General features: G+C 44.9%; 1 protein-coding gene across 7 annotated transcripts in view; it reads left to right on the top strand.

Moving 5' to 3' along the window:
• The window catches only part of MCTP1 (multiple C2 and transmembrane domain containing 1), a 980,166-nt gene that overhangs the window by 385,073 nt on the left and 578,727 nt on the right, over nt 1–16,366 (top strand). For all 7 annotated transcript variants that reach the window (XM_068247591.1, XM_068247583.1, XM_068247617.1 and 4 more), the window contains exon 3: nt 1,195–1,337. In XM_068247591.1, coding sequence (XP_068103692.1) covers nt 1,195–1,337 — 143 coding nt within the window. The remainder of the gene's footprint in view (nt 1–1,194; nt 1,338–16,366) is intronic.

The following is a 16,366-nucleotide window of genomic DNA, read 5'->3' as shown; positions in this document are numbered from 1 at the left end:
ACCTGCTTTAGCTATGACTAAGGAGCGATTGTGAGGCTACGATAGGCGTGAGCTAACTTGCTTGTCCAGCTTACTTATGTTTCAATAATGATCTTTATTGAAATCTTTAATGATCTTTTATTACGCCAGTGAAGCGGATCTTCCTTCGTTTCCTCGTGTAGAAGTCGACTCTAATATTTGCCCCTCTTAAGCTGTAATTTTTTTATTGACTCAAGTATAAGTCTACCCTGTAAAGTTAATGGCTGCATTTGGGAACCAGGATGCATTAACAGCTGCACTTGGAGGAGGTATTAATGAATACACTGCATACAAAATTGCAGCCATTAAACCTTCCTATCCCTTAAGTGCAGCCAATAACTACTCCAGGCCCCCAAGTGAAGCAATTATTCACCCCCTTCCATAAGCCCAGTATCTTCCCCTTGCCCCTTCCCCAGTTAATTGTTATGGCCAAGACTTTCAGACCTGTGTTTTCTTGGCACTTTATCAAAAAAGTGTCACTTACCACTGGGAAAATTGCTGCAAATGGGAATGTCACTAATAGTACACACATTACTTTTATTTAGTGAGTTAGACCTAACTTTCTAGATTTATAGTCGAGTATATACAGTAATCACATATGCACACACAGGTAAACATGCTATAGGCTGGAACTTTTCACTTTCAGTCCAACCCAGATTATTCTAATTTTGTGAACTTTATTCTTGTGCCTACTGTATATTCCTGGGTATAAGACTACTTTTTAGCCCTTGAAAATTTTCTGAAAAGTTGGGGGTCGTCTTATACGCCGGGTGTCATTGATGCCGGGTGTTACGCCTTATCCTGTTACCGCCTCTCAGATCTCCCTGCTGAGGGAGCGCAATCTATTCTTCCATACCGCTCTGATAAACAGGTAGACAAGGAGAGCTGACCAATGCAACAAGTCAATTGACTATATACTGGGTAACACATACAGTACAGCACCAGTATCTGTTCATACACAGCACCAGTACATGTTTTTTTTTTTTTTGGTGTGCGTTGGAAGAGGGGTAGTCTTATACGGCGAGTATATCCCAAACTCTATATTTTAACTGGAAAAGTTGGGGGGTCGTCTTATACGCCCAGTCGTCTTATACGCCGGAATATACGGTAGTTGTATTTTCTGATGTATTTACATTCATCCATCGTTTGATCACCATTGTTTTTGTTATTTTTCAGGGACAAGTGACCCATATGTCAAGTTCAAGATTGGAGGAAAGGAAGTTTTCCGAAGTAAAACAATACACAAGAACCTTAATCCTGTTTGGGAAGAAAAGGTTTCCCTGCTGATTGACAGTCTTAAGGAGCCTCTGTATGTTAAGGTAAGATGTCTGCTTCACCAAATCCTAACATGTACTATTGCACAGTCTCCTTCATACACTTTGGTTATGGAATACTGATTTCTGATTTGGAACATTTTTCTCAGCACTGAAAACCTTCACCCAGTCATTACTAAAGGAGAACTCTAGACTGTGTTAAATTAATGCATCTTCATAGTTATATCAGCTGTTGTAATTAATTCTTCAGAGTTGGTCACCTTAAAAACTTGGCTGAAACGACATTCCTGCTACTAAAAACACTGTATATATGCTAGAGGACTAAATAAAGGCATGCATACACTATAATCTTTATAAGGCCCCTTTTCCACTAGCAATCGCAAAAGGACAACTCAAATTCAGGAAATTGTGATTTTTCATCAATTTTGTTACGTGATTGTGATTTTGCATTTATCTTTTAACATGCACAATCACAGGTAAAATTGTAGCTGACACCTTTGCACTGCTCATTGCAATCCAGTCATATGCAGCCTTGCTTGTTTACATCTTCGGTCTTCAGTTACACTGTATGTGCACAGGTTGGTTGTCTGGTTTCTGGCTGGCTTTTGGGTTACACTGGAAAACGACTGCCAAATTCTTATGGTTATAAAGGATGGTTCACTGATTTTGGTTTTGAGCGACAAGTGGTTGCTTACGTGACATCGCGACGGGTGAGTACAGGCGCATGATTAAGCGAACATCGGTTAGCGTCGCGGGGCGATAAAAGACTGTCACTGTGGATTGGATGTTTAAGTTCCCCAACAACACTGTGCAAAGTACAGCGATGGCTTAACTTACCGTCCGTGCCCAACGTGTAACGCAGCGTGACCTGCCGACAGGAAGATGAATCGCTGGGCGCTCGATGCATCTTACTGGGTAGTTGTGGTGAGTATGAGGCTCATTCACTACCAAATACTACATAATAATAATTATAGTAATCATGATAATTATTATTATTCAGTTACCAGGAAAGTGCTGATGCATTTATGGACTTTAGGCTGAACACCAGTGTACCTAATTATATTAATGTGGTAGTAATTATGAATTAGAAATGAGGCAGTCACACCTAGCCTAAGGACTCATTCACACTCGCTTCAGTCCGCTTTTTAACAGCACGTCAATGTTACAGATTGATACATAGTGCTGAAGAGCGGACAGAAGCGCATTAGTGTGAATGAGGCCTTAGTATTTACTCAGACGTTATTTGCTTTATAATTAGTTTCAATGACGTGAGCGCACTCTAGTGGATATTTATGATATAGTCATAGACTGAACATAGGCTACTGAGATATATTTACAGGTATTCACTGGCAATATTTTATGATCTGCATAGAGTTGGTGGATGAGTGCAGGTTTTTTTCTAATATCACTATACATGAGTTCATAGATGAGCTGGAGGTGGGCAGTAGTCATATTTTCAGGGATGCTACAATGCTGAGTCATCAATGGAGGGCATGCAGAAATTGTTGGTACTGTGTGCATATACGGGGGGCTCTGTAGTCCTGTGCTGGAGGAAATTCAGGCCAGGATTGCAGAATCACCCTTGTTCTTCAGTATCCCCCAGAACATTGGTTTGTTAATAGCGTATACTTTTTCAGCTGCAAAACCGTGAGATCAGCTTTCAAGGATATGGCTTATAGCTGGTGGTTAAAGCGGAATATAACCCTGCATTTCAACTTTGCTCTAAAACATTATTTACAGCATATTATATGCAACCAGCATTTTTTTTACTTGACCAGCATTGGAAGGGTTACACACAGAGATTTAAAGTTCCTGGATAGAACTGCTCCCCGCAGCCAAAGTTTAGATAGATACATTTAAGCAAAACAAAATGTAACAACTGTGGAATGTGACTCATTCTCTCTGACTGTGCAGGAGCTGGAGGACAGCCAAAGAGTGTGTAACATTGCTCACTTGTTACATTTTGTTTTGCTTAAATGTATCTATCTAAACTTCGGCTGTGGAGAGCAGTTCTCTCCAGGAACATTAAAGCTCTGTGTGTAACCCTTCCAATGCTGGTCTAGTAAAAAAAAATGCTGGTTGCATATAATATGCTGTAAATAATGTTTTAGAGCAAAGCTGAAATGCTGGGTTATATTCCGCTTTAAAGCAAAGTATTATGACCCCTATCACCTGATGGTTTGGTGTTCCTTTTTAAATTACATTCATGAAATGAAATCATCAGAGAATTACAGAGTGACCCTCTTGACATGAGTCCAGCACAGCTGTTCTGCACCAGCATAAGACTGGAGTTAACCTGATTTGACATTATTTTATTTTCCTTTGAGTTTCCTTTGAGTTTGTACTTTATGAAAGTCAAGAGCACAGGGGCTTAAAGGGCAACTGAAGTGAGAGGTATATGGAGGCTGCCATATTTATTTCCTTTTAAACAATACCAGTTACCTGGCAACTCTGCTGATCTATTTGGCTCCAGCAGTGTCTGAACAACACCAGAAAAAAGCATGCAGCTAATCTTGTCAGATCTGACAATAATGTCAGAAACGCCTGATCTGTTGCATGCTTGTTCTGGGTCTATGGCTAAAATTATTAGAGGTAGAGGATCAGCAGTATGGCCATGCAACTGGTATTGCTTAAAAGGAAATACATATGGCAGCCTCCATATACCTCTCTCTCTTCAGTTGTCATTTAATGCTAAAACTAGAAATGTTATGTAGGTGCAATAAACTAAAGAAAAGATTTATGATATTCATGTATGTAAAAAGCAAACCTGCAATTAATTCTGGGAATTTCCTCAGAAAGGAAGTAGGGATGATCAATGATATACAAATATGTCAGAGTTCATGCAAATGTATGCACATTTTATTGCAAATATATGCAGCTTTAAAATAGACCAAACCTGGGTTTATATTGTTTGGTCTATTTTCAAACTGCATATATTTGCATAGAAAATGTGCATACATTTTGCATAAACACGTACATATTTGATCTCATTGATCATCCCTAAAAGGGAGGCATAGGCCTCAATTCACTAAACTTATCTCCGGTCTTTAATACCTCTTCTAGAGTTATTACCATGGTGATAAGGCATGTAGTATTCTGGAAACATTTTACCTCAGGCAAGCCTAAAGTTAACTCTTCTGTCTTTAAATTAACTCTCCAATCCTTAAAATAACTCCAGAGTTAAAGACAGGCTGCTAATTAGCTGCATGTGAAAATAACTACAGAGGAGGTAAATTAACTACAGAGGAGGTAAATTAACTACAGAGGAGGTAAATTAACTACAGGAGAGGTAACTTAAAGAGACTCCGTAACAAAAATTGCATCCTGTTTTTTATCATCCTACAAGTTCCAAAAGCTATTCTAATATGTTCTGGCTTACTGCAGCACGTTCTACTATCACCATCTCTGTAATAAATTAACTAATCTCTCTTTTGTCAGACTTGTCAGCCTGTGTCTGGAAGGCTGCCAAGTTCTTCAGTGTTGTGGTTCTGCTATGAACTCTCCTTCCAGGCCCCTCTATGCACACTGCCTGTGTGTTATTTAGGATTAGAGCAGCTTCTCTCTTCTCCCTTATCTTTTACAAGCTGGATAAATCGTCCTCTGAGCTGGCTGGGCTTTCACATACTGAAGAATTACAGACACAGGCAAAGCTGTTTGCAGGAAGAAACGAGCAGCCTGAAACTTCAGTGCATGAGAGATGCAGGGGGAAAGAAACACACAAATGATCTCTTGAGATTCAAAAGGAATGCTGTATACAGCCTGCTTGTGTATGGATGTATTTTCTATGTGTGGACATACTGTACATCAACCTACTTCCTGTTTTGGTGGCCATTTTGTTTGTTTATAAACAAACTTTTTAAAACTGTTTTTAACCACTTTTAATGCGGCGGGGAGCGGCGAAATTGTGACAGAGGGTAATAGGAGATATCCCCTAACGCACTGGTATGTTTACTTTTGTGCGATTTTAACAATACAGATTCTCTTTAAGGAATGAAGAGGTAAGATAACTCTCTCACGTGTGGAGGTAAGTTTTCTCTTGCCTTATTATCTCTAGCATGATCTTAGTGAATTGAGGCCATTGTGTCTGCACTAGTTATTGGTGTGGGGACAGGGTGACACGTCGGCGTCGCACACAGTGATGGTGGTAGAAAGGGTAGAGGGATGATGGCTGTACTAGTTATAAGGTATGTGACAGGGTGACTTGATAGACACACTGATGGTGGTGTGAAGGGTGAAGGGATGGTGGCTGCACTAGTTATTGGGGTGGGTGATATGGTGGACACACAGGTGGTGGTGGGAAGGGTGAAGGGTTGGTGACTGCACTAGTTATTGGGGTGGGTGACATGGTGGACACACAGGTGGTGGTGGGAAGGGTGAAGGGATGGGGGCTGCACTAGTTATTGGGGTGGGTGACATGGTGGACACACAGGTGGTGGTGGGAAGGGTGAAGGCATGGTGGCTGCACTAGTTATTGGGGTGGGTGACTTGGTGGACACACAGGTGGTGGTGGGAAGGGTGAAGGCATGGTGGCTGCACTAGTTATTGGGGTGGGTGACATGGTGGACACACAGGTGGTGGTGGGAAGGGTGAAGGCATGGTGGCTGCACTAGTTATTGGGGTGGGTGACATGGTGGACACACAGGTGGTGGTGGGAAGGGTGAAGGGATGGTGGCTGCACTGGTTATTGGGGTGGGTGACATGGTGGACACACAGGTGGTGGTGGGAAGGGTGAAGGCATGGTGACTGCACTAGTTATTGGGGTGGGTGACATGGTGGACACACAGGTGGTGGTGGGAAGGGTGAAGGGATGGTGGCTGCACTAGTTATTGGGGTGGGTGACATGGTGGACACACAGGTGGTGGTGGTGGTGGGAAGGGTGTAGGGATGGTGGCTGCACTAGTTATTGGGGTGGGTGACATGATGGACATGCAGGTGGTGGTGGGAAGGGTGAAGGGATGGTGGCTGCACTAGTTATTGGGGTGGGTGACATGGCGGACACACAGGTGGTGGTGGTGGGAAGGGTGTAGGGATGGTGGCTGCACTAGTTATTGCGGTGGGTGACATGATGGACACACAGGTGGTGGTGGGAAGGGTGAAGGGATGGTGGCTGCACTAGTTATTGGGGTGGGTGACATGGTGGACACACAGGTGGTGGTGGGAAGGGTGAAGGGATGGTGGCTGCACTAGTTATTGGGGTGGGTGACATGATGGACACACAGGTGGTGGTGGGAAGGGTGAAGGGATGGTGGCTGCACTAGTTATTGGGGTGGGTGACATGGTGGACACACAGGTGGTGGTGGGAAGGGCGAAGGGATGGTGGCTGCACTAGTTATTGGGGTGGGTGACATGATGGACACACAGGTGGTGGTGTGAATGGTGAAGGGATGGTGGCTGCATTAGTTATTGGGGTGGGTGACATGGTGGACACACAGGTGGTGGTGGGAAGGGTGAAGGGATGGGGGCTGCACTAGTTATTGGGGTGGGTGACATGGTGGACACACAGGTGGTGGTGGGAAGGGTGAAGGCATGGTGGCTGCACTAGTTATTGGGGTGGGTGACTTGGTGGACACACAGGTGGTGGTGGGAAGGGTGAAGGCATGGTGGCTGCACTAGTTATTGGGGTGGGTGACATGGTGGACACACAGGTGGTGGTGGGAAGGGTGAAGGCATGGTGGCTGCACTAGTTATTGGGGTGGGTGACATGGTGGACACACAGGTGGTGGTGGGAAGGGTGAAGGGATGGTGGCTGCACTGGTTATTGGGGTGGGTGACATGGTGGACACACAGGTGGTGGTGGGAAGGGTGAAGGCATGGTGACTGCACTAGTTATTGGGGTGGGTGACATGGTGGACACACAGGTGGTGGTGGGAAGGGTGAAGGGATGGTGGCTGCACTAGTTATTGGGGTGGGTGACATGGTGGACACACAGGTGGTGGTGGTGGTGGGAAGGGTGTAGGGATGGTGGCTGCACTAGTTATTGGGGTGGGTGACATGATGGACATGCAGGTGGTGGTGGGAAGGGTGAAGGGATGGTGGCTGCACTAGTTATTGGGGTGGGTGACATGGCGGACACACAGGTGGTGGTGGTGGGAAGGGTGTAGGGATGGTGGCTGCACTAGTTATTGGGGTGGGTGACATGATGGACACACAGGTGGTGGTGGGAAGGGTGAAGGGATGGTGGCTGCACTAGTTATTGGGGTGGGTGACATGGTGGACACACAGGTGGTGGTGGGAAGGGTGAAGGGATGGTGGCTGCACTAGTTATTGGGGTGGGTGACATGATGGACACACAGGTGGTGGTGGGAAGGGTGAAGGGATGGTGGCTGCACTAGTTATTGGGGTGGGTGACATGGTGGACACACAGGTGGTGGTGGGAAGGGCGAAGGGATGGTGGCTGCACTAGTTATTGGGGTGGGTGACATGATGGACACACAGGTGGTGGTGTGAACGGTGAAGGGATGGTGGCTGCATTAGTTATTGGGGTGGGTGACATGGTGGACACACAGGTAATGGTGGGAAGGGTGAAGGCATGGTGGCTGCACTAGTTATTGGGGTGGGTGACATGGTGGACACACAGGTGGTGGTGGGAAGGGTGAAGGGATGGTAGCTGCACTAGTTATTGGGGTGGGTGACATGGTGGACACACAGGTGGTGGTGGAAATGGTGACGGGATGGTGGCTGCACTAGTTACTGGGGTGGGTGACATGGTAGACAGACACACCGGTGGTGATGAGAAGGGTGAAGGGATGGTGGCTGCACTAGTCATTGGGGTGGGTGACATGGTGGACACACAGGTGGTGGTGGTGGGAAGGGTGTAGGGATGGTGGCTGCACTAGTTATTGGTGTGGGTGACATGGTAGACAGGCACACAGGTGGTGATGGGAAGGGTGAAGGGATGGTGGCTGCACTAGTTATTGGGGTGGGTGACATGGTAGACAGACACACAGGTGGTGATGGGAAGGGTGAAGGGATGGTGGCTGCACTAGTTATTGGTGTGCGTGACATTGTGGACACACAGGTGGTGGTGGTGGGAAGGGTGTAGGGATGGTGGCTGCACTAGTTATTGGGGTGGGTGACATGGTGGACACACAGGTGGTGGTGGGAAGGGTGAAGGGATGATGGCTGCACTAGTTATTGGGGTGGGTGACATGGTGGACACACAGGTGGTGGTGGGAAGGGTGAAGGGATGGTGGCTGCACTAGTTATTGGGGTGGGTGACATGGTGGACACACAGGTGGTGGTGGGAAGGGTGAAGGCATGGTGGCTGCACTAGTTATTGGGGTGGGTGACATGGTGGACACACAGGTGGTGGTGGTGGGAAGGGTGTAGGGATGGTGGCTGCACTAGTTATTGAGGTGGGTGACATGGTGGACACACAGGTGGTGGTGGGAAGGGTAAAGGCATGGTGGCTGCTCAAGTTATTGGGGTGTGCCACTATAAAGCACTTCATATGCACAGACTTTGCTGTAAGAAAGTTTTGCTGTTAATGAAAGCATCACTCATGGCAGTAAAAAAAAAAAAGTCATTGGTATAACCTTGCCGCTTTGTGCAGTCACATACAGTCCCTTATGGACTGTTCATGTTGCTGCAGTCACGCAGCCTGCCCGTGATCCAACCCGTGGCTTCATCACTACTCGACAGAGATCAGCGTGGACTATTGAGGTTCGAGTTAGCCGCTCCTTCCATGCCCTGCCCACCAACGCATTTTTGCCTACTGGCCTTCGTCAGGGTGTGGCCTCAAGGGGGGAAGAGCCACTTCTTATAATGTGTCAGCTCTGCCTCTAGTCATTTTGGTTACTGGCAAAGTTCAGCTTGCAAGTGACTCACACAACTGATGAAATGTCATTTTCACAGACAAAGATCACTGCTAATTTAACTCTGTTGATCTTACATATACATACACAGAAGAAGGTGATGATGATAATAATATGCAGACATAGGGGTTGATTCACTAAGACACATAGCATGCCTTATCAGAATTAACACACCTTATCAGAGTTAACATGCCTTATCAGAGTGTAATAGCAAGCACAACGCACTTATGCCTGCTAATTGGCAATGACGAGAGCTCCACTTGTCCTGCCCTGAGTGCCTGCGGGTCCAATCACTTTACAGGACATTATCCCCACATTTTGATTGGCCCAATAGGCTGCCTGTCAAGTTTCCTGTCAAGTGACAGGCAGCCCATTGGGCCAATCAAAGTGCGGGTATAATGTCTTTTAAAGTGATTGGACCTGCAGGGGCTCAGGGCAGGACGAGTGGAGCTCTCGTCATTGCCAAGTAGCAGGCATACGTTTGTAGCGCTCACTATGCTACTCTGATAAGGCATGCTACTTGTCTTAGTGAATCAAGCCCATAGCCCGATCTCATTGCCAGCTTTTACTTATCAATCTTTTTTAACAGTTTAAACTAGTTAGATCATTTAGATTGTTTACTTTCTTAAGACCCCTACATAAAGGATTTAGATTCATTCAGCAAACTTTGCAAAAAAGTTCAAATCCAAGAGAGACATTAGCATGTGAACACATAAACAGCCTTTCAATCCAGATAGACTGAAAAGTCATTTTCTGTATTGAGGCCCCCTGGGGTTAGTGTACCCAGCCGATAGATCCACATGGTATTTAAGCAGTGCAATTGCATTTCCGCTTCGCCCCTTCTCTAAGTTCTAGTTCACCTTAGACCCATCAAAGCAACAACTATGCATCAGTTTATAATATTCTGCTACTGGACTTAGCTCCTTTTTTGGGTCTGTACAAACAATGGAATTCATATGTTTTAAAATTCACACCTTCAATTTTCTCATGGTCATTTCAATAAAGCTTAGATTGCAAGGGCATGTAAACATATATACCACCCCAGTAGTTGTACAGTTAATAAAATCATAAATAAATATTCCTGCATTCCTTCTACTTTCTTGAACACTTTTCTACATAGGGGCACATTTTACATCTCCCACATGTGTACGTGCCAACTGGAATTCCCTTTTATAAACCAGTTTTTACTTGTTGCATTTGAAGGGGTGTACTCCAATGTCTCCAAACTATCCCTAAGGTTCTTTGCTTTCCTGGCTATCAGGGAAGGATTGCAATATCTGGTCAGGGGCGTCTCTGTCACTAGGCAACTATAAATTTTGGCCTAGAGCGCCGTGGGTGGAAGTGGGCGCTCTTTCGCCGCGCTGTGTGTTTATTTTTATTTTTTCACTATCAGGTCGGCGCCGGCTGTGACAGGCAGCTCAGCCTGTGCTTGGTGCTGCCTACTGGTCCGGCCCCTTTCTCTCCCTTCAGAGCGAGCAGCCGCACGTTAGTTAGTTTATACGTGTGGTGCCGCCGCCTACTGGTCCGCCCCTCTTCCTCTCTGTGCAGAGCGAGCGGCCGCATGCTAGTTTGTCTATACGTGCGGCGCCACCCCTAACTACGCCCTCCGCTTATCACACGTGCATGAAGGCACCGTGTGACGCACCAAGGACCAGTGCCACCGCCGGCTGGCTACAGGAGTCTTTATGCAGGTGAGTAAATGCTGCCCACATTAGCATAATTTTCTGGTGAATGCTGGCCGCATTACGATTATTTCCTGGTGAACGCTGGCCGCATTACGATTATTTCCTGGTGAACGCTAGCCGCATTACGATTATTTCCTGGTGAATGCTGGTTACATTACGATTATTTCCTGGTGAACGCTGGCCACATTACGATTATTTCCTGGTGAACGCTGGCCACATTACGATTTCCTGGTGAACGCTGGCCACATTACGATTATTTCATGGTGAATGCTGGCCACATTACGATTATTTTCTGTTGAACGCTGGCCGCATTACAATTATTTGCTGGTGAATGCTGCCCACATTACGATTATTTTCTGGTGAACGCTGGCCGCATTACGATTATTTTATGGTGACTGCTGCCCACATTACGATTCTTTTATGGTTAATGCTGCCCACATTACGATTATTTTCTGGTGAAAGCTGCCCACATAACGATTATTTTCTGGTGACTGCTGCCCACATTACGATTATTTTATGGTGAATCATTGCTGCATTATAATTATTTTATGGTGAATCATTGCTGCGTTATGGTTATTTTATGGTGAAAGATTGCCGCATTACGATTATTTTAAGTGAATCATTGCTGCGTTATGAATATTTTCTGTTGAAAGATTGCCGCATTACTTTTATCTTATAGTGAAACATTGCTGCGTTATGATTATTTTACGGTGAAACTTTGCTGCGTTACGATTATTTTCATCATGGGGCACCACACGGTGGGGCGCCACAGGCTTTCTCGCCTGGAGTGACAAAATGGCTAGAGACGCCCCTGTATCTGGTGACGCCTTCAACACATCTTGGTCTCTCATGGAAAGTCCTCCTCAGCAAAACAGTTCCTCCGTATTCTGAGGAACTGTCCATTAGAATGATATCCTTCAGGTGGTGGTGATTTGACTGTCGGCATGGAGCAGGGTATTGCCTGCAGTGGACTTTCTGAAGGAGCAATTCGAAAGACTCCCCATCTTTGCCCAATATTTTCAAAACTAGGAATGTGGTTTCTTTCTCACTCAATGTATATCAGTTTAATATTTCACTCATTTTCATTAAGATCTATTATGAATCTGTCGAGTTCCTCCCTACTCCCCCTCCACACCGCCAGCACATCATCAATATATCTAATCAACAAGGCAACATTGCACCGATACTCGTCTCGTACATAAATATTGTGATGTTCTCAAAATCCTAGATGCAAACATTCATAGACCGGAGCACTTGCCATACCAATCGATGTTCTCGCCATCTGATGTTAGTACCTTTCATTAAGGCAAAAATAGTTCCGAACCAAGACCAACTCCATCATCTCACATATTAATCTTTTGTGATCATTCAACACGGATAGTTTTCTCTCAAATACCAATCCACAGCCTGCAGGCCCACCTGGTGAGGAATCTACATGTATAATGACCCCATGTTAATCCCCCCAGGAGGTACCCTAACAATGGGCAGGACGTCCAGTACATCCCATGCGTTCTGGATTAATAATGGAAGACTGTTCACAAGAGGTTTAAGCTTCGCATCTAAAAGCTGGCCAACTCTTTCTGTTGGTCCTCTGTTTCTGGATATTATGGGACACCCTGGAGAGACATTTCCCTATTTTTGTGTAGCTTCGGGATAACATATAGAGCAGGCTTAAACTTTCATGTATTTGATTTCCTGAGCTATAATGAAGCCTCTTTCCCAAACTCTTTCAAGCCTACCATTGAATTCATCCACTGGGGAAAGAGGGGGAGGGGAAGTCAATCAAAATGTAAGTGGAGGTATCACTCAGTTTAGGAGGGGCATGTAACTGGACCTCTTCCTCAAACCAGTGTGGGGGATCCTAATTGAATCACTCTCTAGGTATCCTGATGCCTCCAAGTCTTCATCTTCTACCTTCTCACCCCCCCACCCTGTCCTTGTCGGACAAATATTCCAGATCTATCAATGCTTTCCTCTCATTCAGCTCCAAAAACTCGTAGGCATCATCGTCTTTTCTTTCCAAGTCTCTACTACCCTCTGGGCTATCTTTGATACATAACTCTCATGAACATTCTTCTTCAAAACAGAAAGATGTCCTTGTATACAGTAAACTGATCACTCCCAACAACTAGGGCAAATGTCAAGCCCTTGGAGTGAAGAGATATGATGTTCATTGAGAGAAAAGTCAGTCAAGTTCACCACACTTTATTTGTTTCTTGATCTGGCTGCGTCCACTCTGTACTTCCCCTTCTACCTTATTGTCCTTCTCCTTGTCTCTTTTCAACTTCCCATACTGATAGTAGTTCAAAGGCCGGAGGAATGGCAACTTCACTAATTATTGGGGTAGGTGACAGGGTGACATAGTGGAAACACTGATGGGAGTTTGAAGTGTGGGGGCATGTTGTCTGTGCCAGTAATTTGGGAAAGGTGGTGGGAGCATGACATGGTAGTTGCAGTTGTCATGGGTAGGGAGCAGAGTTACAGTGGTGTGAAAAACTATTTGCCCCCTTCCTGATTTCTTATTCTTTTGCATGTTTGTCACACATAAATGTTTCTGCTCATCAAAAACCGTTAACTATTAGTCAAAGATAACATAATTTAACACAAAATGCAGTTTTAAATGCTGGTCTTTATTATTTAGTGAGAAAAAAAACCTCCAAATCTACATGGCCTTGTGTGAAAAAGTGATTGCCCCCCTTGTTAAAAAATAACTTAACTGTGGTTTATCACACCCGAGTTCAATTTCTGTAGTCACCCCCAGGCCTGATTACTGCCACACCTGTTTCAATCAAGAAATCACTTAAATAGGAGCTATCTGACACAGAGAAGTAGACCAAAAGCACCTCAAAAGCTAGACATCATGCCAAGATCCAAAGAAATTCAGGAACAAATGAGAACAAAAGTACTGTAATTGAGATCTATCAGGCTGGTGAAGGTTATAAAGCCATTTCTAAAGCTTTGGGACTCCAGCAAACCACAGTGAGAGCCATTATCCACAAAGGGCAAACACATGGAACAGTGATGAACCTTTCCAGGAGTGGCCGGCAGACCAAAACTACCCCAAGAGTGCAGAGAAAACTCATCTGAGAGGCCACAAAAGACCCCAGGACAACATCTAAAGAACTGCAGGCCTCACTTGCCTCAATTAAGGTCAGTGTTCACGACTCCACCATAAGAAAGAGACTGGGCAAAAATGGCCTGCATGGCAGATATCCAAGGCGCAAACCACTTTTAAGCAAAAAGAACATTAAGGCTCCTCTCAATTTTGCTAAAAAAAAATCTTAATGATTGCCAAGACTTTTGGGAAAATACCTTGTGGACCGACGAGGCAAAAGTTGAACTTTTTGGAAGGTGCGTGTCCCGTTACATCTGGCGTAGAAGTAACACAGCATTTCAGCAAAAGAACATCATACCAACAGTAAAATATGGCGGTGGTAGTGTGATGGTCTGGGGTTGTTTTGCTGCTTCAGGACCTGGAAGGCTTGCTGTGATAGATGGAACCATGAATTCTACTATCTACCAAAAAATCCTGAAGGAGAATGTCCGGCCATCTGTTCGTCAACTCAAGCTGAATCGATCTTGGGTGCTGCAGCAGGACAATGACCCAAAACACACCAGCAAATCCACCTCTGAATGGCTGAAGAAAAACAAAATGAAGACTTTGGAGTGGCCTAGTCAAAGTCCTGACCTGAATCCTATTGAGATGTTGTGGCATGACCTTAAAAAGGCGGTTCATGCTAGAAAACCCTCAAATAAAGCTGAATTACAACAATTCTGCAAAGATGAGTGGGCCAAAATTCCTCCAGAGCGCTGTAAAAGACTCGTCGCAAGTTATCGCAAACGCTTGATTGCAGTTATTGCTGCTAAGGGTGGCCCAACCAGTTATTAGGTTCAGGGGGCAATTTCTTTTTCACACAGGGCCATGTAGGTTTTGAGTTATTTGTCTCACTAAATAATAAAAACCATCATTTAAAACTGCATTTTGTGTTCAATTATGTTATCTTTGACTAATGGTTAACGGTTTTTAATGAGCAGAAACATTTAAGTGTGACAAACATGCAAAAGAATAAGAAATCAGGAAGGGGGCAAATAGTTTTTCACACCACTGTATATGGTGGCTGCACTTGTGCAAGGAAGATTTGTATAGGTAGAATGGGGAGATGTGTATACACTGACTGGCATACCTTTCTTTATGGTTAATTTGTCCACAATCCAGTCTTCACCTATACTATTTAGGTGCACACGGTAGTATCAGGAGTGAAGATTATTCACAGTTTACAATATGTATGACTATTCCCTGCCTAATCTTAACCCCTGCTCTGTGCCTTACTGCAAGTCTTCCTCTTGCAGTGCCTGCCACTATTTAAAATCTGTTCTTTACCACTTCCCTCCAAACTGCACCAACAGCTCTAGTCTTAACTTTACACCAAGCTCTAATCCCTCCTCTGCTTGTTGCATAACCATGACTGTTCCAAGCTACACCCTACACCCTTTAAACTATTCCATAACCTAAGGTAACTGCTAATTCAAAATGATTACTATTCTCACCTGATAATTTAAACCCTAACTAATAAACTTTGCCTAACCCTAACCTGCTCTTAAAGAGGAACTCCAGTGAAAATAATGTAATAAAAAAAGTGCTTCATTTTTACAATAATTAGGTATAAATGATTTAGTCAGTGTTTGCTCATTGTAAAATCTTTCCTCTCCCCGATTTACATTCTGACATTTATTACATGGTGACATTTTTACTGTGGGCAGGTTATGTGTGAGGATCCGCTCGGCTGCCTGCGCAGGCTGTTCAGGTCTGCATTCTGCAGGTCTCTGGAAGAGAGACCTTTTGTCAGTTTTGCAGCTTGCTGCTGAGGAATTTGCATACGTTTGTCATGCAGATTGCCTAGCCACATCCTTTGTAGGCTTGCTCTATATATACCATGTGATATCACAGACCTGGGCTGGTCATAAGGGTTAGTCCTGTGAAACACTCCTGGAGTGTCAGCCTTGCTCATTGTTTGAAGATTAGCCTAGAGTAATTCCTGGGACTGCACTAGGCAGGTTCCCTAGTGCAGTTAGGATTGCATATCTGTTTTGTTTGTCTGTTGCGATTGTCCTGTCCCAGCGGTGGTCGACAGGTAGTCATTCTGATCTTTGTTCTTGGAGTAGAGCTGGAGCAGCAGTTGCTACCAGCTATCTCATCTGATCTGTCTTGCCTGGATCGCACTCGCCTTGCGCTAGTGCTGTGGATCCGTCTGATCTCCATCTCTCTTTCTATACTTGGATCGCACTTGCTCTGGCGGAAAGAGCAGTGGATCCAGCTCGCTCTGTTTCTATACTTGGATCGCACTCGCTCTGGCGGAAAGAGCAGTGGATCGTATCTCTCACTTATTCCTGTTTTCGTGTATCTGTCTTGTCTGCTACGAACGCTTGCTGGAGGCTCGGTGAGGTAACCGTTAAGCAAGCGCTCGCGTCCTCTGTTTCATGTTTGTCTGTCGGTGGTTAGTTAGGCGTGCTTGTCTCTGTTGTGCTTATCACGCGGAGACCGCGCAGAAAACACGTTCGCTGTTGCGAATGAGTG

This window comes from Hyperolius riggenbachi, chromosome 1, assembly GCF_040937935.1.
Source record: "Hyperolius riggenbachi isolate aHypRig1 chromosome 1, aHypRig1.pri, whole genome shotgun sequence".
Classification (NCBI taxonomy): Eukaryota; Metazoa; Chordata; class Amphibia; order Anura; family Hyperoliidae; genus Hyperolius; species Hyperolius riggenbachi.
This window is presented reverse-complemented; position numbering and strand designations above follow the sequence as displayed.